At 37.1% G+C, this 24,814-nt stretch overlaps 1 protein-coding gene across 1 annotated transcript; it reads left to right on the plus strand.

The window, feature by feature from the left end:
• Positions 1-1,192: 1,192 nt before the first annotated feature.
• On the plus strand, positions 1,193-21,398 carry LOC117784464. The gene is made up of 2 exons (XM_034622210.1): positions 1,193-1,718; positions 20,898-21,398. Exons 1-2 carry the CDS (start codon positions 1,308-1,310, stop codon positions 21,396-21,398), a joined length of 912 nt encoding a protein of 303 aa, XP_034478101.1. The 5' UTR covers positions 1,193-1,307.
• Positions 21,399-24,814: the final 3,416 nt, after the last annotated feature.

Raw genomic sequence — 24,814 nt, forward strand, 5'->3', positions numbered from 1 at the left:
AGAACAGACAGACAGACAACACACACACACACACACACACACACCATTACAAACATACACTCTATACTGATGAAATGTGTGCCTTCTCATCACTTTAGTTGGTAATCTGCCACGAGAGCACTGCAACAAAATTAGACAAAATAAGCGGGCGACTAAAAAATATCCTACTTTAAAAATAAAACGCAATAATAATGCCAATTTATAAGATTTACAAAATAAGCTTAACAAAAAATATTATCAGACATTGACTTTATTTATTGCAACGCCTTTGTGGTCCCCCTAAAATACTAAACCAGTCGTCTATTTATTAAACCAGGAAAGAGAAAATCCAAAAGATGCTATTCATTAAATCTTTCTACCAGATTCATCCAATAATATATTCATATAATTTTTTTTAAATATCTATTCATGTAATTAATATTAATTCTAAAAAATAAGCCAAATAAAATAGTAATTAATATGTTATTGTATAAAAAACCTCCCCTTATATAGTCGTCGATACAGGGTGTTTCAAAAAAGTGCTGCATAGCAAGAGGCGCCGCTCGACTGCCGCCAAACAATTACACACATAAAGCAAAATGCGCTACAACTTTGACCTGCCGCCCGCTCATCACAGCAATTTCCCTTCCCCTGCCCCTCCCCTCCCCTGCCCTCCACAAAGCAAGCAGCAGTGTAACAACTAACGTAAACAGGCTAAAATCTTTGCTTCATTCACAAGGAATCGTCTATAAGCATGCTTTTGGCACTCACTGTTTGGGCCAGGCATGCGCAGTACATCACCGCGGGATCTGGCAACGCCGTGGCAGTCGCTGTGGCAGAGGCAGGCGAACACAAACAGGCACTGCTATCAGTTGGCTTGCTGCCCTCGACTTGAAAGCGTCGCGGCTGCACAGTGTGTGCATTTTGTTGTTGTGTGTTGCGTATTGCGAGTGCGAGTGTATTCCACTATATATGTGTGTGTGTGTGAGGGCGCCAAGTTGTTGTGTCTTTAACAACCAGCAGCAATAAACAGCGACATTGAACCACCTGCCACAGCGTGTTGCTATTTTCAGTGGCAATAAAAAAGGTAAAAAAATAAATATTAAAAAAATAAATACACCAAATATACACACAAAGAGGGAAGCTGACAGCAACTTCCGGCTAACAATTTACATAAAAAACAAAAACAAAACAGCAAGCGGAATTGTAAACAGCAGCAACAACAGCAACAAAAAGAAACAATAAGTGAAAGAAGACTACAACAACAAAAAATTGCAGAAATCAAATCGGCGCGCACAAAAGTAGGCAACAGTTTTTTGTTGCGCACCATGGAAATGGATGTCAATCGCCAGACACGCCACAATGCCAACCTAATGACCATATCCGCCCGTTGTTGTGCCAACAACAATGCAACAACAGACACAACATCAGCGACAACAGCAACAACCACCACAACAGACTCTGCAGCGATAGCAGCAACAACAACAACAGCAAATTCGCCTTCGGCAAGCGGCTGTTGTGGCATCTTGAGTCGCCTGTTTTGCGTGAGTCGCCACAAGGCGACACAATCGGTGGCAGTCACTGAATGCAGCCATAGCGAACCGCTATTCATGCAACGTAAAACACTAACGACAGAACCGGCAGCGCAGCGACGTCGACGCACGCCACAGGAAATCTATTTTGAGAGTCGCGGTAAATCTTGCAAGAAGCTATTGAAATTCAATGGTAATTCCAATAAGGTGAGTGCCACAGACTCTAGCAACTGAGCTGTAAGACCAACAGTACATAACTAAGTATATAAAGTGGGTACGTATGTATGTATAAATGTATGTACTGAATGACAAGCGAATTGCGAAATGCGAAATACGCTTCAGCAAATATTGATACAAATTTAAAAGCCCTAAGCTCATCTACATAACCGGGATTAGCCGAATTTTAGCAGCAGAAAAACAGCAGGGCGAAAATGCTGAAATTATATTTGCGAGAATATTTCAAGGATTATTTGTATAATTCAATAATTTGACGATATTCATTCAACAAATATTCATAGAATATTTTATTTTTTTTTCTCAAATGAAAGCATCCATTTATTTAAAATTTTACAAATTCATATTCTATTTCCAATTAAAAAGTGCTAAAATCTATTCAGTTATTATTTAACTTTAATCAGTCAATAAAATGATGAAAAATTCATGAAATTCTATACCATATTAAAATTTAATTGAAATTCATTTAACAAAAGATTTTTAATTTCCAATTTATTAATTGAAATATACCATTTAATTCCCATTTTCTTTGTAATGTCTTGATATACAAACTAGTAAATATAAAATGTGGAGGAGTTCATTTATAAAATCAGATTTATTAAAATAATACATAACAATTAATCCTGTTAAAACAGACAAAATAATTTATGGATGATAGAAATAAATGCATATCCAATTCGAAATCTTATTTCTAACTTAATACACTTTCAATTTTATTTGATTTTACTTTTATTAAAGCGCTTAGTTAAATTTATAGTTTTTAATTAAATCCATAAAGAGAACTTTGAAAAGTGGTTCAGTTGTTGAACCACTGTTTTGCAGCAGCGCGAATAGCACAACACAATACACAAGTGAATTCACTTTACATATTTTGTATGTATATGTATATGTGTATACGGTGTATGTGTGTGTGTGTGTGTGTGTGCGCGCGCTATTGTTAGAAAATTTGGAAAATTTGTTGCTGTAGCCGTAACGAGTCGTGTGGAATTGAGTCGATTGTTGGCCTTTTGTTTGCGGCGCCTGCCAAGGTGCTCACAAGCTCACACTCACACACACACACACACATACACACACATGTGGCGCCACACATACTCAAACTCGTACTAATACTCATATTCAAGCTCATACTCATAGTCATAGTACTTTGCATATAAATCATTTAGTATTGTGGCCGGGTCGCAGTGCGCATATGAAATATTTCGTTTTGTTTAATGCGCTAGCAACTTAAAGGCAACGTTGCCACATGCTACATGCTGCAGTCTGTATACCGCAGTCTACTTTCTTTCGAGCCGACTACTAATTAAAAACGTGCAAAAAGCAAACCAATCAAACAGGTCGATGCACAACAATGGCCTGCCCAAATATCGCTTATGTAAACACGTATGTGAGTGTGTGAGTGTGCCTGTGTGTGTATGTCCATACAATAGGGTGCTGCAGGATACAATGCAATGTGCTGGCTGTCCGGCAGGCACTAGACACGCACTGAAGCGCAAGCAACAGGATGAATTTGTTAAACAACATGAACGTGGAACATGGAGCAGGCACTCCAAGCTGACTCTCGACTCTACCACTGGCCACACTGACTCCACACTGGGTTCATATCTGTCTCTGGACTTGCCATGTGAAATGTGAAAAGTGAAAAATGAAAAACTCATTCGCCCTATCAAGTGACATCATCAATTTCAGTCTATTTTGCACTGACCAACCGAATGCTGCAGCATCTGCTGCAAGAGTGTTGCACAAAAAAAAAAAGACAACAACAGAAAAAATTGAATGCTGGGCCACGTCGGAGAACATTAACTGGCAATCCAGGCAGAGTTAGTTGCACTTTGCATGTGCCAAGGGGCTAGAGAATCAAGATATTCTGGAAAATCAACAGAAAAAAAAAAGAAAATTTCAATTGATGTTTCAAATTGTCTGGCAGTTAGATCAAAGTATTACAAAACATCGCTCTTAGTCTAAGCGATTATTCAGGTTAAAGAGAGTTAGCTGAGCTTTAAGTCGGACTATACGAGCTTAAGAGCTGTCATATGCTTTCAAAGCTAATTAGAAATAGTAAATAGAAACTTACATTTTAAGTCAGTCTATAAGAGCTAAAGCTCTCGTATTCTTAATTAATACTATAATCAAGGAATCAAAACGAAACAAATATAGGTTACGGCTTTGTAAAAGGTAAAAGGTTTTGCGTAAAATTTTTTATATCAGTTTTACTCTTTCGGTTTCGGTTTCAGTACAACAACAATTTTTTCTTAATTTCAAGATTTTTTACAAGAAAATGAAAGGTCTCAAAATCAAATTTAAAGTGTTGTTTTATACTAATTGCGGGATAAAGAGTTGATTTAAATTGAAAACTTGAGATTTAAAATTTTGAATTTTCGAAATTTCAAAGGGGGGACCCTTAGCATCGAAATCGAATCTTGGTCGAAAATAATAAAATTTTCTAAATAAACAAAATTTGAATGCAGATTGAATTAAAATGCCAAATCATGATCAAAATGACATTCCGCTTAAAAATCGGTTCAGTTTTGATCAAGTTATGACAGTTTGAAGTTGGTCAGACTTCGGGGTTAGTCACTTTACAAGTCCAACTTTTTGTTCATTTCCACATGATTTTTTACAAAAAAAATGAAAGGTCTCAGAATCAAGTTTAAAGTGTTGTTTTATACTAATTACGATATAAGGAGTTCATTAAAAGTGAAAACTTGAGATTTAAAATTTTGAATTTTCGAATTTTCAAAGGGGGGACCCTTAGCATCGAAATCGAATCTTGGTCGAAAATAATAAAATTTTCTAAATAAACAAAATTTGAATGCAGATTGAATTAAATGCCAAATCATGATCAAAATGACATTCCGCTTAAAAATCGGTTCAGTTTTGATCAAGTTATGACAGTTTGAAGTTGGTCAGACTTCAAGTTAGTCACTTTACAAGTCCAAATTTTTGTTCATTTCCACATGATTTTTACAAAAAAATGAAAGGTCTCAGAATCAAGTTTAAAGTGTTGTTTTATACTAATTACGATATAAGGAGTTCATTAAAAGTGAAAACTTGAGATTTAAAATTTTGAATTTTCGAAATTTCAAAGGGGGGACCCTTAGCATCGAAATCGAATCTTGGTCGAAAATAATAAAATTTCCTAAATAAACAAAATTTGAATGCAGATTGATTTAAAATGCCAAATCATGATCAAAATGACATTCCGCTTAAAAATCGGTTCAGTTTTGATCAAGTTATGACAGTTTGAAGTTGGTCAGACTTCGGGGTTAGTCACTTTACAAGTCCAAATTTTTGTTCATTTCCACATGATTTTTTACAAAAAAATGAAAGGTCTCAGAATCAAGTTTAAAGTGTTGTTTTATACTAATTACGATATAAGGAGTTCATTAAAAGTGAAAACTTGAGATTTAAAATTTTGAATTTTCGAAATTTCAAAGGGGGGACCCTTAGCATCGAAATCGAATCTTGGTCGAAAATAATAAAATTTCCTAAATAAACAAAATTTGAATGCAGATTGAATTAAATGCCAAATCATGATCAAAATGACATTCCGCTTAAAAAATCGGTTCAGTTTTGATCAAGTTATGACAGTTTGAAGTTGGTCAGACTTCGGGTTAGTCACTTTACAAGTCCAAATTTTGTTCATTTCCACATGATTTTTACAAAAAAAATGAAAGGTCTCAGAATCAAGTTTAAAGTGTTGTTTTATACTAATTACGATATAAGGAGTTCATTAAAAGTGAAAACTTGAGAATTAAAATTTTGAATTTTCGAAATTTCAAAGGGGGGACCCTTAGCATCGAAATCGAATCTTGGTCGAAAATAATAAAATTTCCTAAATAAACAAATTTTGAATGCAGATGGAATTAAAATGCCAAATCATGATCAAAATGACATTCCGCTTAAAAATCGGTTCAGTTTTGATCAAGTTATGACAGTTGAAAGTTGGTCAACTCTTTGACCTATCCACTTTACCACAACCGTACCGGTACGAGCGTTTCGGCTTTCGGTTCTTGTTAGACCATTTAGACAATTTTCGGTAATAAAATATAAACGGTTTGTTTCGGGTAACGCTTCCGATATCGTTTAAGGAGTTATTCCCTGATTATAATTAAAGACTTCATGCGCTGTCGAAACTATTTCAAGATAATAAAGAATTGAGGTTTTGATCACAGATTGATCCAGTTCAAAGCTTTAATATTTTTTTAAAGCTACTAAGTAATAGTTAAAAGAACCTTGAGCTGCACTCACATAAAGATTTCATATTCTTCAAGCTCTGTTAATAAGTTTCATTCTCTTTAGTAACCAAACCCTTTAACTGCTGAAACAACATGCGAGGGTATCTTTGTTGAAAAACCCCCAGAGTCAGAGTTTAATTTACACCTCGCACCACTCATCGATTTTATAATGAAGCTATAGAGCTGAGCCAAGCAAAATGTTTGTTTTAACTCAAAAGGGGATAACCAAACGGTTTGCAACCACCAAAAAAAAGACCTACCCCCTAACGAAATGCTTGGGATAATATTGCATTACGGAAATTGAGGGCGGTTATGTGTTACCTTCAAAAGGCTCTCTAATGTCATTACCTTTATGTCATCCACTGAGCTCATTGGAAGGCAGCCGTGAAATGCAGTTAGTGCAAAAGATGGAAATCCAAAACAAGCAGCAGAATGTTGAGAGGAATACTGTGTGCCTGCACAGACTTGATTGCAAATGAATTCAATTTGCTGAGAAAAAGAAAATCATGTTGAATCAAACAAAAGTAGCAAATTTGGTTAAATAGCTTAAATATGCTTATTAAAATCTAGATAATTTCGGTTAACTGACTTTTAAATCAATATATGCTTTATTTCTTGTTTTCATAAAGTCATATAATCAAAATTTAATAGACAATAAATTTGTCAGTTTCTGCTCTGTGCGGAATTATTAAGTTAAAGTTTTTTTTATAAAATTTTCTATTGATAAGAAAACTTTGCTTCTTTGCTATATGTTAGTATTTGCTTCATAAAGCGCACTTGTGTTTAATTGTTTGCACTTTGTGCACAAAGTGCCCATTACCAAGTAAACAAGCCAAACTATCGTAAAGTTTGGACAAAGCAGCTTAAAGGCTTCATTTCTTTCAGTTTATCAGTGTCAGAGGCACTTCCTGCTTGCTATTGCTCTCGCTCTCACTCTCTTCCTTTTTCTCTGTCTCCGTCTACATTTCTGTCTCTGATTGCTAAACATTCACTCTGCCAAGTTTGCGCTTCAAAGAAATCATCATGTGCCAACATTAGTGACCCAGCACATGCATAACAGACTAGAGCTGGCCCAAAGTCCTTTTTTCCTTTTCATCGCCCATAATTATGCTATAGCTGGTTGATGTTGATGTTGTTGTTGTTCTTGTTGCTGGATGTTTGGATGTTGAATGTTGGCTGCCTGCTGCTGGCTGCCAGTTCCCGGACACAAGCTCAAATGCAAATGCAAATCAAGCAACTGCCCCGGCAACAAAAGCCGTGAGAGCTCAAACAAAAAAGGGTATTATAAAATGGACAGCCTTGCTTGCAAGCGGAAGTGACTGGGGCATCTGTCCGTCTGCCTGCGTCTCGTCTCTGTCAGCCACAGTATATACATATGTGTATGTATATGTCGCTGGGTATCGCTGGATGCAAGCATTGTTACCCCCGTCCTAGTAGTATGTCATGGGATCCGCCAGACTTTTACAGAGTTTCCATATTTACTTTACACCAAAGAATAAAATTTGAAATAATAAAAAACAAATATTAAAAGCAAAAAGGGACTTTTTAGTCGACCTTTTTTTCTTTTTTTATATAATTTACCATTTGTTTTACATAAGAAATCGGAATTTCAAATAATAACGGAGCAATAACTATTTATTCTTTATTTCAAAAATATTTAAAATTATTTAATCTTTTTCCAAGTCTTTCAATGATTTTCCTTTATTTTATATAAAATACTATATAATTTAAGAAAAATAATGATTTAAATACGAATAGCAGAATATAAAAATTATAATTTGTTTATGAATTTAAAATAATATAATAGTCCAAGTTGTAAGTTCTAAGATCTTAATATACAACTCTATATTATTGAAAATTTAAATAAATTGTATATTTTTTTTGATCTTGTGTCAAGTGCCTAAAAAAACTATTAAATAGTTGTATAGAATTTTCATAATTATATCCCAAAATTCTTTTGACCGAGTTCGGGTATATTCAAAGCGAACAGCTCAGTGAATTATTCATTTTAGTCACACATACATATGCAAAAATGGGGAGCAAAAAATGGCGACAACATTGCAACGTTGTAATTGCCAACAGGCAATGAAGAGACAGTCGACACAGGCAGAAGGGGCAGGAGTTGAAATAGGAAAAGCGGCAAACTGTTGGCTGTCACATGTCCTGTAGCTCGCTTAAAATCCCTCAGCGTGATCTCTATGCACGTGCTTGTCTCTGTGTGTGTGTGGTAGTGTGCTTGTGTGTGGCCATTGCACGCCGCGTGAATCCTGCTACATTTTGAGGACACGACTAATGTGCTTGTGCCGCCGCAGTCCTGGACACCAAACAGGACATACTACTGGTACAGAGTGAAGAGATTTAAGGCGTTTAGGATCCGTATCCAGTGTTTGCGGTCTGATGAGCTGCTTTCTTGCTGATTGGCCCAACTGTTTCCATGCATTACAATCAGACCTGATTATGTCCGGCAAAAGTTAAACAGGCGCCGACGACAAAAATAAAACTCAATTCAAGAGCCAAATTTATTTGAATGCCTCGTTGGGGGGCAAACAAAAGAGGACGACGACTCCTCTGACAACAGCATATAAAATAAAAAGTCATAAAAATGAACCGTTAATCCAAGTAGTTGAAGCAATGGACTGCGATTCAGTCAGCCCTTTTTGGCCAGCCAGATGAAGCGTTTGCCTTTTCTTTTTTTTCTTTTTATACCCTGAGCCCATTGAAAATGGGCAAAAAAGGGTATAATGTGTTTGGCAGAATGTATGTAACAGGCAGAAGGAGGGGTGGCAGACCCCATAAAGTATATATATTCTTGATCAGGATCAACAGCCGAGTCGATCTAGCCCTGTCCGTCTGTCTGTCCGTCTGTCCGTCTGTCCGTCTGTCCGTCTGTCCGTCTGTTTGAACGCGTCGATCTCAGAGACTGTAAGTGCTAGAGACTTCAAATTTGGAATGCAGGTTTGTGAATACCATACGCAGGTCAAGTTTGTTTCCAATTTTTGATGCCACGCCCCCTTCGCCCACAAATTGAAAAAAAACGATTTACAGGCGCAATTTTTGACATAGCACTCCCTAACTGAACAATCAGTTGAGAAGTATGCGTATTAAACGACCCTGAAAATTTCAAAGCGATTGACCCATAAATAAAGAAGTTATTTCGGAATTTAGATTTAGTTGAATAATTACATTTGGATGGCAAATCAAACGTGCGAGCGAGACAGCATGTTCACGTTTGTATGCAAGGCGCGCACAAAGACAGAACGAATTAGTACCAATTTTTTTTTGGTACCAAATAAGAATTAAGCGATAAGCAAAAATATTATCGATATCATGTAATGAAAATGTTAATGTATAATTTATGTATATACAAATATACAATTTGATTAAAATATAATTGTGTTAATATATAAATATGTATTTTTGCATGGCAAAAATCAGCAGAAGCTGATAGCTATGTATGAAATTGCATGAGAGAAATAGCGATCATTTTGCAGCACTACTCTTGCATCTTTGCCGAGCACTGAAAGCTGCAAAATAATAATTTTAATTATTAATATTTTCGATTCCTTACACATATATATAATAAGTATCTGCTTATTATCGTTGTAAAAAAAGCTTAGCATTTTCCGCTTTAAGAATCTCATAAAATTAGACATTGCCTTTTATTTCAAATTTCGCGCGCACTGCAGCAGCCTTTGGCAGGCTTGAATTTGTTGCGTAAGAGGGAGAGAGTGAGAGAGGAAAATGGGTGCTGCCAGATTGCAGGCTGAGCAAAGTTGTAGTTTGTGGCTACTCTTGACACACGCTACATCGATTACGACTTGCGATTTACCAATTTATCAAATTTGGATCAGATCGGTCTTTTATATCATAAAGCTGCCATAGGAACAATTGGTCGAAAATCAATCTCAGTATAGTATTTGGGCTCAGGGTATCCTACTGTCGAGCGTGCTAGACTGTAAACGCCTACTTGTTTTTTTTGGCCGCCTCCCCGACGATGACCCCTCGCAGATACCAAGCGTTGACGATGACAAGGGTGCTTTGCCGCCTCACTGACTAAATAAAATTGGAATTTATTATCATGATTTGTAGCAAGAAGCAGCAGCATCAGTAGAAGAAAACGGCGGCGGCAGTCAAAATGGCAGCTACTACCCAAGTATTTTTCTCCGCTTACCAACACTGACTCATCGTCTTTCTGCCTGTACCTCAGCCCGTCTATCTGCGGGCCAGGCTAAAAGCCAAGAGACGCCGATAAGTAAGCAGCACTTTTAGATTTATACACCATGGCACTGATTTAAATGCCAGACAAAGTTTAAGTCACGCCTACAGCTGACAGCTGGTGGGCGTGGCTCTTCGCCATCGCCATCGTCTGCAGTCGGCTGCACAGCGGCTTAACTATGCATTTCAGCTAGTTTATTAGGGCTTAAAACCCAGCAAAGCAGCTAAGGCGATTTACTTGGGCCCCAAAAACCCGCCGCAGCCCACAAGGCGTATGCGTAATTTTAGTTGTGGCGTTGGCAAAATCTTAAATAGATTGCGACCACTAAACTGCTGAGTGGCAAGTTCCATGATTGTGGCAACGATAATGCCCCAGCATCTTATGAATTGAGATAAATTTAATATTTCAAAGTGAAATTCGAAATGTGCAACGGACTATGAAATTGGCGAATTGCATACAAAATAACCGAGCAAATTTAGCAAATTAAGATCTATAGTATCGAATGTAGATATTTAAAAACTCCCAGTATCGTTTTGTTAGTTGATTCAGCAACAATTCCAATTCGAATGAATATTTAAACGTTCCCTAAGCCATAACATTACTTATCATCACAAAATGACTGTGTGGTTTAGTGGCAAATGTATTACTGGAAAAGAACTTTTCCATCAGTGCTACGACTCCTACTAGGTACGCTTTGCAACCAAAGGGATTACGAGTAGCTGGCCAAAAGCACCTTTCACTTACACCTGCAGCTGCTGTTAAAACGACAGAACGCACTCGCCCGATCAAAGCCAAAAAAAAGAAAAAAAAAAAGACTTTTTTAAACCGAGTTTTTGGTGCAAAGTGCAAGCGCCGTTAAGCCACCAAGTGGAGTAACCACAACACCTTCTATCCTCCTCCTCCTCCTGTTGCTCCCATTCCCTTTACTTGTGTAAGTTTTTATGCCTTGTTTAAGCTGAAATTTTTGTTGTACCTGTAGTTCTCTGGTAAGGCAAAACTAAAATGTTGTTAGCTGTCAATGTTGTGGAATTTTTTAATTTTCATGCTGTTCGCATTCAAAATAAATGTTGTGCTTGCATTGTGTGTATGTGTGAGAGTGTGTATAGGGGGTGTGAGAGAGTGTGTGTGTGTGAGTGTGCCAACACAATTTCTCTTCACCTGTCGGCTCAATGTGCCATGGTTGCTGCTGTTGTTTTTAGACAATGTACTGCTTTATATATAAAACATGTCTTCTTTTTGAAAAAGGATGTTTCTGCCTCTTTCCCTATCTCTGTCTCTATCTCTGTCTCTGTCTCTGTTTCTGCCTGCGTCGTCGGCTGCTGTGACAAATTGCGTTAATGCCAAGTTAAGCTGCCGGCAAAAGGACAAGAATAAGCCCAAGGCTCGGCACAAGGACTCGACTCGTCGACTCGTCGACTGTCGCATCAACTGCCTGCAACTGTCTGCTGCTGGCACTGTCCTAATAATGCAGTTAATTATTGCAGCATCTATTTAGCATTTGGCCAACTTGAATTGCTCGATGCCAAAATTGTAAGTGACTGACGCCATAGTTTTTGCTGTTTTTTTGATGTTGCAACTGCTGTGGCATAGACAACAATTTGATGGCGAACAGCTGCCACTTGATTAGCTCTGTGTGTGTGTGTGTGTGTGTGGCAATTTCGATGGCACATGTGCTGTCAAGGAACGTTTGGCTCGAGACCGAAGAGTTGAGCTTGTCTGGCCTGGATTTTGATGGCAAACAAGCATTGTCTGGACCAAAGTTGCGATCCCATTTTGTCTTTTGCCAACAGAAAAGTAAAATTAAAAAGAGATTTGTGCCAAAATTAAAAGCAATTTCCTTTTCAGTTGCTGCCAAACAAGCAGAGCACAAGAAAAGCTCCTCAATTTCCTAGCGCATCAATTTAATTCAATTTATTTTGTATATGTATTTGTACGTGCTTGTGTGGGTGTGGGTGTGTGTGTATGTGTGCTGGGCTAATTCAATGAACTAGACAACAAAATAACTTAAATTTTATGTAGCACATAAAAGTGGCAGCTTTAAAATGTCTTGATACACTTGAACAAACTTGAGCCAGGCCACAATATACTAAATATATATACATACGTATTCGTTTGCCAAAGGGAAATGGCAGGCTTTGCAAATTTGACGGCTTGACAGGAGGCACTCGGAGTCATCCGACCAGCATACTCGTACACAGAGCACGTCAGCCCCATCCCCATGCCATCCCCATGCCATCCCCATCTCTATCACCAGCAAGAACGCTTGATATTTGATGGATGGTATCGCAGATATGTTAACGTGATGGCAGCCAACGGATTCGCGGAATGGCGACATTATGCAGGGACCTTCAATGCCAAGAGCCTGTATAGCATGCCTTTGATATGGGAGACACAATGGGGCACGAAGTTGAATACAATTGAAAATCTTTAGCGGACAAAGACTGAATAGATGCAAGTTGGGGTAGCTACATTATCAAAGGAACTCTACAGTCTCTCATGAAAAAGCAAACTAAATAAGCCTATTAAAATACAATTCAAGCTGCAAAATATTCCAATATCATATATTTTGATATTCAATTAATTTGCTTTTGTATTTATTATAATTTACACAACAAGGGAAATTTCATGGTTAATTAAAAAGGTTGTTTGAGTATCAACTTATAATTAGAACTTTTTAATTAACTTAAAAAATTGAACTAAACTTTGCGAATATACAAATTATAAACCAGGTTACTTTATTTTATCTCAGCTAACATTTCTTATATTAAAATTATGTATTATATTATATAGACATTGAAATTAAATAAACCAGTCTTCATATTAGCTAAACATCTTTATTAAATTCCAATAAATATAAAACTACAATTTAAATAACAAAAAAATACTTCAAAAATTAATACTGATTCTTTAAAATTATTATTTTACAAAAATGAAAGCAAGTATGATATTGAAATAATTTGTCCAGTAGAACATTGTAATTGAATTCTAAAGAATATATTGCATTGTTAATAATTTTATTTACATGCAACAAAAGTCCCGTCAATATTAAACATGTTCAATATTGTATTCTTTGGAAAATTCAATTAAACTGTCAGTGTCGAGTGTCGAGAGTGTCAGTCGAGAGAGTTTCCACAGTGCAATTGGGTTATATTAAACAATCTGCTGCCTTTAAAGCAGCAGTCTCGAATAAAATGATTTTATGTTAGGCACTCTTTGGCAATGAAATACGGGAGCGGGACGATGCAGGGGGGGGGAGGATTCAGGATTTTATGTGGCGCCATATAAATTCGGGGAGCCCGTACTTCAGGCGCCGCATTACGTTTATGGCTGGCTAAATTAAACACAAGAAGGCAACGCCGCCAAAGTGGCAAGGCAGTCAGCCGGATGAAAGGAAGGCAGCATACAGTGAGAGAGAGACAGAGCAGAGGGAAAGGCAGAGAGAGAGAGAGAGGGGCACGGTTGCAAAGAGGGGAAATTGCTACAAGTTGCTTTATTTTATGCGCATATTTGCGCATATTACTCATACGCCCGGCTGGCATACATCTTCATTTAAGCAAACGTCTTCGACTTTGCCTCTGCCTTCCTCTCCCCTCTTTCCTTTCCCTGCTCTGCTCGACATATTTGCGCTTGGTTTGCTTTGGACTTGGGCGTACGTATAGTCGTATATTTTTATTTTATTAAATTTTCATTTCATTTGGGCTGCTTAACATGTTGCATGCTCTGACGTTGTTAAACTCGACGCCTTAAATGGAAGCGCAGGAAATCAGTCTCTCAGCAGGCGGGCGGCATTGAGCTGTCATTAACAATAATTGAAACAAGGAGCTGGGAAAGAGCTTGCCGCCGATTCGCTGATTGGTTGCGAAAATTTATAAGCAGACGCTTGGCATTTCATTTCCGCGACTGATTAATGCGAAACTCCTTCAATTCCCAGCACTATTAAAGTATGAATGAATGTGAATCCACGCATAGCACTCAGCCGGATGTAGGTATCCTTTTCGGCATCCTTATTCACATTCACAATCGCATTCGTATTCGTATTCGTACTTGTATTTGTATTTGTAATGGTGTGCCGTAAGCTAAGCTATCCAACTCCATCCGGTTTGGCGGCTGCTCCCAACGGAGGTCAGGTCAGATCTGCCCCCCACCGAGCCGTCCTTATGCTCAGCCTTTTCATGGGCCTAGCGTATCGCCAAATGGGTTATTGATGAGCTATTTTGCAATACGCTGGGGTAACTTGGCATTGACTTGGCATAAGTTACAAAGCGCCAACTTTTAAGTTGGTTGCCGGATGGGGATTTCGCCTTTGTCTGAATGTGTGAATCGAAGCGTGACTGGGACTATTCAATACACTGAACACTATTGTGCATAGCAATAGCAACAACTTGTGGCTGCTAATGAGAATTTAAGCTTCAACTTGAGCAGCTTGAAGCTTTAGCTAAGTATATTCAAGTCAACTCTTAGTAGTTGTATCTCAATTTCCATGACGTTGGGCATAACTCTTACTTTTTAGCATTTTAACGAGTCCTGCTTACTAAAACTATAACTTTCAACTTGTCTAAACAGATCTGCCCTATAAAGTTTAGTTGCTCCCAGCTTATGCTGTCAGGCATTTTAGTGCCGCTCCCAAGCAACGTGGCTCCATTCTCAACTTTCGGCTACACACACAACTGTACTCGTTTATGTGTATGTGTGTCTGCAACTCAAATTTCATTAACGCTACTTTAAAATTGTGGCACATGCGTGGCACATCGTCTCAACGTCCTCATCTTCAGCTCTGTCACATAAATGTGCTTAATCTTTTACACACGGCAACCCAACAAGGAAAGATACTTGTTCTACTCACAGTACGAGTATATATATATATGCATGTATGTCTCCATGGGAACACGGATATGTGTATATGTGTTACACTGGATAAGCTTTGTGTGGAATTTAATATGAGATAACAGTGTGAAATGTGTTGATACTCGACTGAAGACAAGCGAGAAGATCAATTTACTAGTACACCGCAATTTCGCAGGGAAACCTATAATAGTCTTAGCCTAAACGGATTTATTTTTAAATATTAAAGCACTACAAAGAGATTTCTTTTTTAACTTTAAGAAGCAAAAATTCTTAAAAACTGAGAAAATGTATATAAAATATGTAAGTTGTCTTAGCTTTAAAATAAAATATTCTCTATTTTTATAAACCTGTTTTTTAATCAGTATAGATAATTCAACATTTTATAATTATATCAGATAATATTTGGAATCATCTATTGAATGCTTTCTCAATGCTTGTTGCATTTTGTACAATTTATGAACTATTGTGTTACATAATGCCCACTGTGCCGCTGCTGTCGCCGCAGCGCTTGTCTAACATATCAAATTTGTAGCTACGCATATCCTGTGCCTCAGCTTGTCAACTGCGAGTAGTACGAAAACTTTTGACGTCGCTTGTACTTTGGCAAAGAACTTTAATTTCTGCATTACAGGCAGAGGAGGGGGGAGGGGGGCAGCATCCGAGACACATGAAAAGTTTGCCATATAAAGTTGAGCTTAACAACACGCCCAAGTTGCGGCGCCTCTAAGCTGCACGATGGGTGCGGCAGAAACGAGGGGAATATGCTGTGGGTGCAAGGAAATAGTTTGCCGTAATACAACTCATTAAATTTAGAAAATACTCGCGGCAAACTTTGAGGCCGAAGCATCTTTTGCCGGCGCTTTCTTAACATCCGTTGACATCTACATTTACAGTACGCCGTAAAGTTGGCCTGCCGCCGGAATGGTCCCCAGCTGGTCTAGGCCAAACAAAAAAAAAAAAAAAAAAAAAGAAAGGATAGTAGTAGAATCTTCTGCACTTTCTAAGCCTGCAAATTTCAGTTGCCTTCGAGTTTAATTGCAACGGATGTTGGCCGTGTAAATTATTTTGTTTCGGCTGCCTCATTTTCTCTGCTAATGAGCAACTTATTAAAACTTTTCCACCCTGCCAGCTGCAGGCCAATTTGAATGCTGCTCCACGGTCCAGGGTTCAGAGTCCGCAGTCCAGAATACGGGATACAGCATCCAGAATGGACCTGACTCCTTCAGTCCTTCATTCATAGAGAGTGCAGCGCGTGAGGCGCATAAATAAATACGAATGGCAATGCCAATTGAGAACAAAGCTAAAGATAAGTTTACAGCCAGCTGAAACTCATTTACGAGTACAGTTTACGAGAGGAAAATAGAAAATAGAAAATGGAAAACTTCAATTCCTTTAGCACTTGAATGAAATACTCGAAACACGTAAGAACAAAGAGAAAAACTCAAAGTCAAGTTACAAAAGACTCCAATCAAATAAAAAGCCGCAACAAAAGGCTGTGGAAAAGCGACTGCTCTAATGCCAGATACCCTTTAAGACACGAAGAATGTGAATTTACACAGCAGAGAATATTATTCTAAAATTAAAATATTAAATTAAAAATTGCAGACTTTAGCCGGAGATTTAAAAATATAATCTGTTAAATTAAGGATATATGCAGATCAAATGGCAATGACTTAATATAAAATTAGGTCAAAAATCTTACAATATTTGATTGTGAATTTACACAGCAGAAAATATGATTCTAAAATTAAAATAAATATTAAATTAAAAATTCCAGACTTTAGTAGGATATTTAAAAATAAAATCTGTTAAATTAAGGATATATGCAGATCAAATGGCAATGACTTAAAATTAAATTAGGTTAATAATCTTTTACTATTTGATTCCAGTGCAAAATTTTAAATATATATGTTGGGAGTGAAATGAAAATCGTTACTTGAATAAATTATTTCGAATTCGGCAACTTTGACACCGATTGGAATTGATTCCAAAATATTCTTTCTGTGTAGAAGGTCGATTACATTTTAGGACTCTGATTCAATAACATTATACAGCTGTCCAGCTTTTTGTTTAATTAGAATGCAGACGGCATTGCAGGGTATAATAAGCCAAACGAATGAAATTAATGCTGAAGGGAGGAAAGAAGCAGAAGAGAGGAGTAGACTGATGGATACTGCGAATGCGGGATGCCTGTTAGCAAGTGTTTTTTCTGTGGGCGACAGCAGACTGTGCCTCAAGTGCTTAGACAATCGTGTTGAAGCTTTGATTTTCGAGCTTACGCTGGATTTAGCTGCGCAGTGTAGCATACTTATGAGGGCAAGTAATTAACTTGAAGTGCCCCAAAAAGACACACACAGATACACACACCCTACACACTCACACAGACAGCAGAAATTTGCCTAAGTAATAGCCAACTGACAAACTGAGTGACTGTTAAAGTGTTGAAATATCTGCGGCAGCACTTAATTAATTAATGTCAGCGCCCGTCGAAACGAAAATGGGAAAAGTTTTCGTCGTTTGCCTGGTTGCGAAAAAGTTGGTCGAGTTACTCGTACTTATTTGTTGTTAATTCAGTCGACAGTCGAAGGCAATGTAACCGTTCAATATTTGTCAATGAACTCATTAAGCAAATTAATAGACAAAGTTGCCAGCTGAGCTCTGACAATGCAATTGGCTAAGAGAAAAGCTGAATGTGGGTTATTTACTCACGGTGCTATGGCAATAAAATGCCACGCAATAAAAAGCCAAAGTCAACAAACAATTGCGTGATAGCAGAAATCGATTATGGACGCCTCAAGGCAGCCAATACTTCAGCGATTCACATGCCCTTTACCTCGTTTGCCCCCTCCCCTGCACAATTGCAGGCAATGTGAACCACATTCGCAACCACGTTTTCGATTTTGCCATCGACAATGCCACCTGATGCCAGCGTCTATGAAATTGCCAACGCTGCAGTTTGCAGCCCAAAGCGGAAGTGATTTTCCAGCGCGCACGTGTCTGTGTGAGTCTCTCTCTCTCTCTCTCTCTGTATGTGTGGGTGTGTGTGTGGGATTTTATGACCCTTGATAGTGGCAAGCGATTTGTTGCGTTGCATTTTCAATTTCGCAGCATGCACTTTGGCAACTTTGAATAATGCAATGGCTGGGCGCCAACTGCAGCGCGGACATGACCCGGTCCAAAAGCCCTTAACCAGCTGCAGCATTCGTTGCGCATTTTGGCAGCTTATTAAGGTGCTGCCCTGCTGCTCCTGACCCTGCCCCCCGAGCCAGCTTGTGTCCAACCTTCGTTGGCACTTTTCTTTTTTGATAATTTTCAAACACGAGCGCACAATTCTAGCGCAGCAATTGCCATGTGGGGCAAGTTGACATATATGCAGCACGTGTCCTGCCACAGCTACCCACATGTATATGTGTGTGTGTGTGTGTGCGCCAATCTGACTGGGCGATTGATGTCCCAAACACAGCCAGCTGCAATCACACATAGCTAGTTATTGGCCAGCAACTGTGGTTCTGCTTTTCGGCTTTAATTCAACAAACGAAGGCAACAACAACAACAATGCTGTATTTCGCTAATTATGTGACTAACTGCTACATTTTGCGGTCACTAATTAGTTGGCAGTTAATTGTGCAGCTTTGGAAAAGGCTAACAAATATGCAAAAGCTGATAATGGACACATATCGAAAGCTGTTTCAAATATGCCCTTAAAACCATTTGAACTGCATTTTTCATAGAAAAAATATGGAAAATAGGAACAGAATAATTTAATTTGATTTGGACCAGTAAACTACTAAACTAAACTAAAGCTCAACTACTTAAATTCTAGCAAATAAAAGTTGGCTAAACCAATGTAAACTCAACATACTTAAAGGATGCTAATTTTGTTATCTTTTAATAATATAAATATTAAAATATGCCAAAAATTTAACTATGATAAGAAAAGAAAACTCAAAATCAATAACTTAAAACGTGGTTATTAATAAATGACGCAAAAATCAAGGGAATATCATTCTAAGTTGAAGCAAAGACAATTCAGAATTAAAATAACCTAAAAAGCAAGACACGAAATATATTTTTTTATACCGATAAATCTAAATCTTGTAATCGCAGAAAACAGTTAAAAATACAAATTTAATAAAATTCAAAATAAAATCCCATCTGTCACTTTTACAACTGATTATTTTCATTTTATTAGCGTACAAACTCTTTGACCTTACAGTGTAACCACGTTTTACAAATAATGATTATCTATTAATGACCACTGAGACCAATCTAGGCCCCCAGATACATCCTACTAGCCTCAACGCGTAAGTTTTTGTAGCCTCTCAATTGCGGCCACTCGAAAATCGTTTAATTTTCATTAATAGTCAAGTGGGTTTTCATTCGAGATTAATGTGCCGTGGCTGTGGCAGCTGCAATCGCATTGTTGTTGCCGTTGAATGCGTTAAGAGCAAATAAAAAACGAAATAATGTATGCATTTTTAAGCGTTGTCTGCGGCGCATTAATTTTAAACAATTTACCTGCACGACTGCGTTTTATGCCGCACTGCAAAGAAGAGAAGAACAAAAAAAAAAAAAAAACAAAAAAATAAAGCCACATAAGCATTTTATTTTAAAGCCAGCAACTCAACAGAATGCCTGAAGCCAAAGGCAGCTAACGTTATCTGTTAGCCAGTAGCGAATAGCCAGTGGCCAACATTGAGTTGCCACTTTGCAGCTGCAACTGCAACTGCAACAGCAACAGCAACTGCAGCCACTTCAATTTCAAAAGCATCTGCTTCGGCCCCCAATGGCCAACGTTCAACTGGCAACTGGCAACTGGCAACTGGCAACTGGCAACTGGCAACTGGCAACTGGCAACTGCCAGTGGCCACCGCAGCTTTAGCCTGCAGCTCAAGTTTTCATTTCTCTTTCACGATGTGCTGCTTTATTTCAATTTCGTTGAAATATTTTCTTTTGAATTCCAGAGATTTTCTCTTTTCCACTGTTTCTTTGTTTCTCTGTTCGTGTGCTCGCGTTTAAAATCATCATTGTGCCTTTAATTCAGTGCTTGATTAGCGTTGTCTATGCAGCTGCAATAGCTTATTAAGCATACGCCCGGTTGTGCGTAGAGTAAAAACAAAATAATCATAATATATAAATTAATAATAAAATTCTGGGCGAGGTCACTGCAACCGCATCGACAATCGCAGGGACTTTATGATAAACTAACTAACACATATAATTTATGGGCTGCTGTTGATAAAGCCGGCATATGCCACATGCCACATGCCAGTGCAACCACAGCAACAATAACAAGCAACATTTGCGGTGCAAACAAACAGCGCAATATTAACAAAAACATACCAATCGATAAAATTTAATTTAAGCTCGAGATTCGTTAATTCATTAATTATGAAGTCAAGCAAGATTTAAGTAAAAATTTATGTTAAATTGAAGAGGAATATTAGAAAATGCAGAATGTAATAATACAACTTTATTACCAACTGAATTGCGAATCGAGAGCAATTAGTTGCAGCATCAATTGAGCTTTGTCTGCTCATAAAAGTGCCAGCAGCAATTTTATTATTTTTTTTTTCATTTTTTAATAACATTTAATTAATGGGAGAGTCGCAAGTATCTCCATTGAAGCTGTTTTGTTCAGGGGGAAGAAGCTTTAGCACAATGAATGCTTTATCACAGTGTGTGAATGCAAATCTCGAGCAGTTTGCAGTTTTTAATTACGATTTTCAATTAAAGTGCGACAGCAGCGACACACAAAACCAATTTGCAATTGGCCCTGGCTAAAATCTCAACCTCTCTTTCTCTCTTCTTCTCTCTCTCTCTCTTTCTCTCTTTGCTTTGCTTTGATTCACACAGATATTGCTGTATCCAGAGGAGGGCTGGGCGCGCACTGCCTCCTCCAGCTACTGGACCATCACGCCCTGCTGGTGGCAGCCAAATCGATGTCGCATTGTCGAATGTGCTGGCACGCAACGGCTGGCGACCAAGGCCAGGATGTTGCCCATGGAGCAGCAGGGCTCGTTGCTGATTGCCGGACACTTTCGCAGGCCGCCATTAACAGCGACAGGCGGTGCAGCAACACCAGCAACAGCAACGCCCCAAGGAGTCCGAGGTGGAGAGACATCAGGAGATGGCTGTAGCAACAGAGCACAGTCAAAGTCAAAATCACAGCTGGCTTACAATGATGAGTTCAAGCTGTATCTGACATCGAACATCTCGATGGAGGACTACAACATGGGCTACTGCCTCACCGGATTCGTTGAGCGTCGCTGCCAGCAGACAAACACCTTTCAAATGACTCACTTTGCTGTCATCAAGCGGCAATGGCCGCCGCCGTCCAATATCAGCAACTCATAGGCAGCTGCTCTGTGATCCCTGGATACTAACATATGCCACAACATACCACTTAGTACGTACTTACATGCTATCGAATGTCAGCTGAGTTTTTGTATTAACTAAGCATAGTCCTTAAGTAGTGCAATTTGCAACAATTTGCTGCAGCGATCTGGCCACGTGATAGCGAAACTGCAAAACGCAAGAGGTTACAAGTTAATTAAATTATAGCATACTTTTCAGCGCCTCAATTAAATCAAAATTGTTCGAATCAAACTGTGTGTAATGCTGAAAGTTTCCACTTCTACTTTACATTTTGTTAAACATTTCTATGTGTGTATTAGTGCGTAATTTGTAATTTTAACTAAATGCTCTAGACGTGCTTAATTCGTGTGCTTTCAATGTTGTATAAACTACGAAACAGAAACAAAACTAAATAGCAAACAAACAAAAACAAAAAAGAGTGAAAAACACAAAATCAAAATATAACAAGACTCAAAAAAAAAGAGCTTCGGGGTGCCGAAGATTCAATACCCTTGCAGGCAGAGCGGTTTAAATTGAACGAGGGGTGACTGTAAAGAAATTTATATATCTACTTTAAGTCACTTGATTCTAAGTAAACAGTCTTTTGTCTTGAATTAAATTTATATCTGTCATTTATAAAATTTTGATATGTTTTTAATGCTATTTTTATTTACTCGTATATACGGAATTCGAGGTCCATTTATAATGCCCAACTGCAAGGGTATCAAAATTCCAAAACAAATAAGTGCAACAAACAAAAACAAGTAGCTGTTAAAAGCTAAAATGCAACTAAACCGCTTTGCTGGCCAATGCACATACACAAATACATACGTACACATATACACGCACACTCATACACATATTGCATTTAAGTCCTGATGCTTGGGCAGCTACTTAATGCTTAAAAAGTGCAACAAATTGAAACTTGTGCTTGTCGAAGCATGTGATTGTGTGCCAAGTGGCGTGTATATGTACGTGCGTATATGTGTGTGTGTGTGTGTGTATGGCTGTTTCTCTACCACTTAAACGGCCATGTTTGCAAACGTATTGCCTTTAAGCTTAAAATATGCGCAGCACAACAAACAAATGTTGGAGCTGTTGTTTTCATTAACTGGCATCAATGCGCATCAGCATCAATTAATAATGCCATCACATCGCATTATGGGCAAATATTTTACATATTTCTTTAAGCTTTTATAATTATAATTTAATTTTTTTCTCATACCGTTTTGTTCAATTGCATAAAAATTAATTAATTAATGTTTGCTTTACCTTAAATTGTGTTTATTAAATTCTGAAAATTGTACAATTTTATGTTTTTTGATGCTGATGCAGTTGCTCTTTATTCTACGCTACGCTCTAATCTACAACTAGAAAACTCACTTAAACTCTCTCAACTCACACACTCTCTCTCACTTTTGAGCATAAACCGCAAAGTATATCAACAATTCGTCCAATAATTGGAGTTGTTCGGCGCAACAAATGGCGCCCATGCCACAACAAGGCCGAAACTCCAATTGCCAAAACCCTAAGTGTTAAAAAGAAAAAACGTAAAGTAATAAAAAAAAAAAAACAAAAGAAAAGAAAACTTAAACCAAAGCTAATTAAGTAAAAAAAAAAAAAAAAACTACAGCTAGTCTAAGTTCTAGATGTTAATGTGCAAATCAAAGCAAAACATATTTACAAGCTAGAGCTAAAATATAAATTAACTAAAGCTAAACTATATTATAATATATATACTATTTATGTGTGTGTAGGCTTCAAGTGAACTTAAAGTTTTTGCCATACTTGTATCGATGTATTTATAAATATATACATATTTATATATATATATACATAAATTACTATGTATACAAAACTAGAAATCAATCACTAACATTTTTGCAGTAGTGCATAGCTCGCTTTTAGGCGCTTTTACACGCAGGCGAAAGCATAGAAGAAGACGACAAAAAAACAGAGGAAAAAAGGAATGAAACGAAAATAAAACATATTTTTATTCGTATCTTTTACAAGGCCGTATATCTCATTTGCTTTCTCATCCATTTCCCGAAATTGATATCTAAGTATCAGGTACCTGTCACATTATTATTAAAATGAAATCAAAGAAATATAAATATTAACAACTGTATTTAAAAATGCCAAACACAAAAATTTGTGCAGTTCCAAAGTCCAAATTGAAAGTCCAAAGGCATTTTTAATTATAAAACTAACTTTTTTTTGAAATAAATATTCATTAAATGTTCTATGTATACAAAGTCCCATTCACACACAAATTCTCTCCCACACACAGATATGCATATTGATATTGTTGTTGTTTTTCTATGTGTTTAGATGAATGTGTCTCTGTATTTAGCATATTTATCAGCGCTTAGCTTAGGGGAAAACTAAAAAAACACTATAGAAATTAATGTCATCGGAATGCCGACGAATAAATATCCTTGCAGAATAAAGTGCTACATATTTCACAAGAGGATCAATATACCCACTGTAAGGGTATTTCAATGAAAAAACAAATGCAAGCCGAACACGCAATGAGCTTTTTTTGTAGCAAACGGTAAATGGTAAACGGTAATAATAAATTAATTACTAATTAAATTTATAAGCAGTGCCAAAAAAAAAAAATAACAAACAACAACAAAAACAAATGTGAGCCAGGTAAAGGGCTTAAAATTAAAATTAATTCATTAAATTAAGCTTGTATTAAAATAATTACACAGATGAAAATTTGATGCAATTAAATGAAATTGTGTCACGCAATTGGCTGAAATCAAAAATTAATGCAAATACAAATTAAAATTCGAATGCAAGAGATTCCATTAAAACGATGGCTATATAAAAACGCATAAATCAAATAAACGTGAGCAAATATTTAATTAAAACTTGTCCTCTAAAAGCGAGTGATTAAGCAAATGAAAAGTTAGGTAAAGAACTTGTTGTTTTGGCTTGCGGCAAAGTAACAAATGCAGAATAGAAGAATGTAAGAAACCGAAGAAATTGAGAAACATAAAAAATAAAGCAAAGGAAAAAAACTAAAGAATTAATAGTCATGATGTAAATTGCATTTTCCTATCAATTTCACAGGAATAATTTCAGGTAAGTTATATATTTTTATGGATGCAATTAACTGGGGCAAGTGTTTATTTTTTATTAAAGCTTAAAGATTTTTTAGTTTAATTCCTTAACCAAGTACAATACTTTTCCCAATTAAAACATTAATAATTAACTAAATTTTTTTTCGCCTGAAACTAAGTAAAATTTGATGGAATTAACTATTAGATAATATACTCGGTTAATTTATATAAAACAAAAATTTTTCATTACTTTATATTTATGTTTCATATCCTTAACCCTGCAACTATTTGCGCATAATTAAATGTAAAACTAAATAAATATTTGTTTTAGGTTTAAAATCATGA

Source organism: Drosophila innubila (genome assembly GCF_004354385.1).
Source record: "Drosophila innubila isolate TH190305 chromosome 2R unlocalized genomic scaffold, UK_Dinn_1.0 1_C_2R, whole genome shotgun sequence".
In the NCBI taxonomy this organism is placed as follows: domain Eukaryota; kingdom Metazoa; phylum Arthropoda; class Insecta; order Diptera; family Drosophilidae; genus Drosophila; species Drosophila innubila.

Excerpts from the sequence above, each read along its gene's own strand:
- LOC117784464 (XM_034622210.1), top strand. The coding sequence starts at position 1,308 with ATGGAAATGGATGTCAATCGCCAGACACGCCACAATGCCAACCTAATG. Across the intron at positions 1,719-20,897 it reads TCAATGGTAATTCCAATAAG|ATATTGCTGTATCCAGAGGA; the intron begins GTGAGTGCCACA and ends TGATTCACACAG.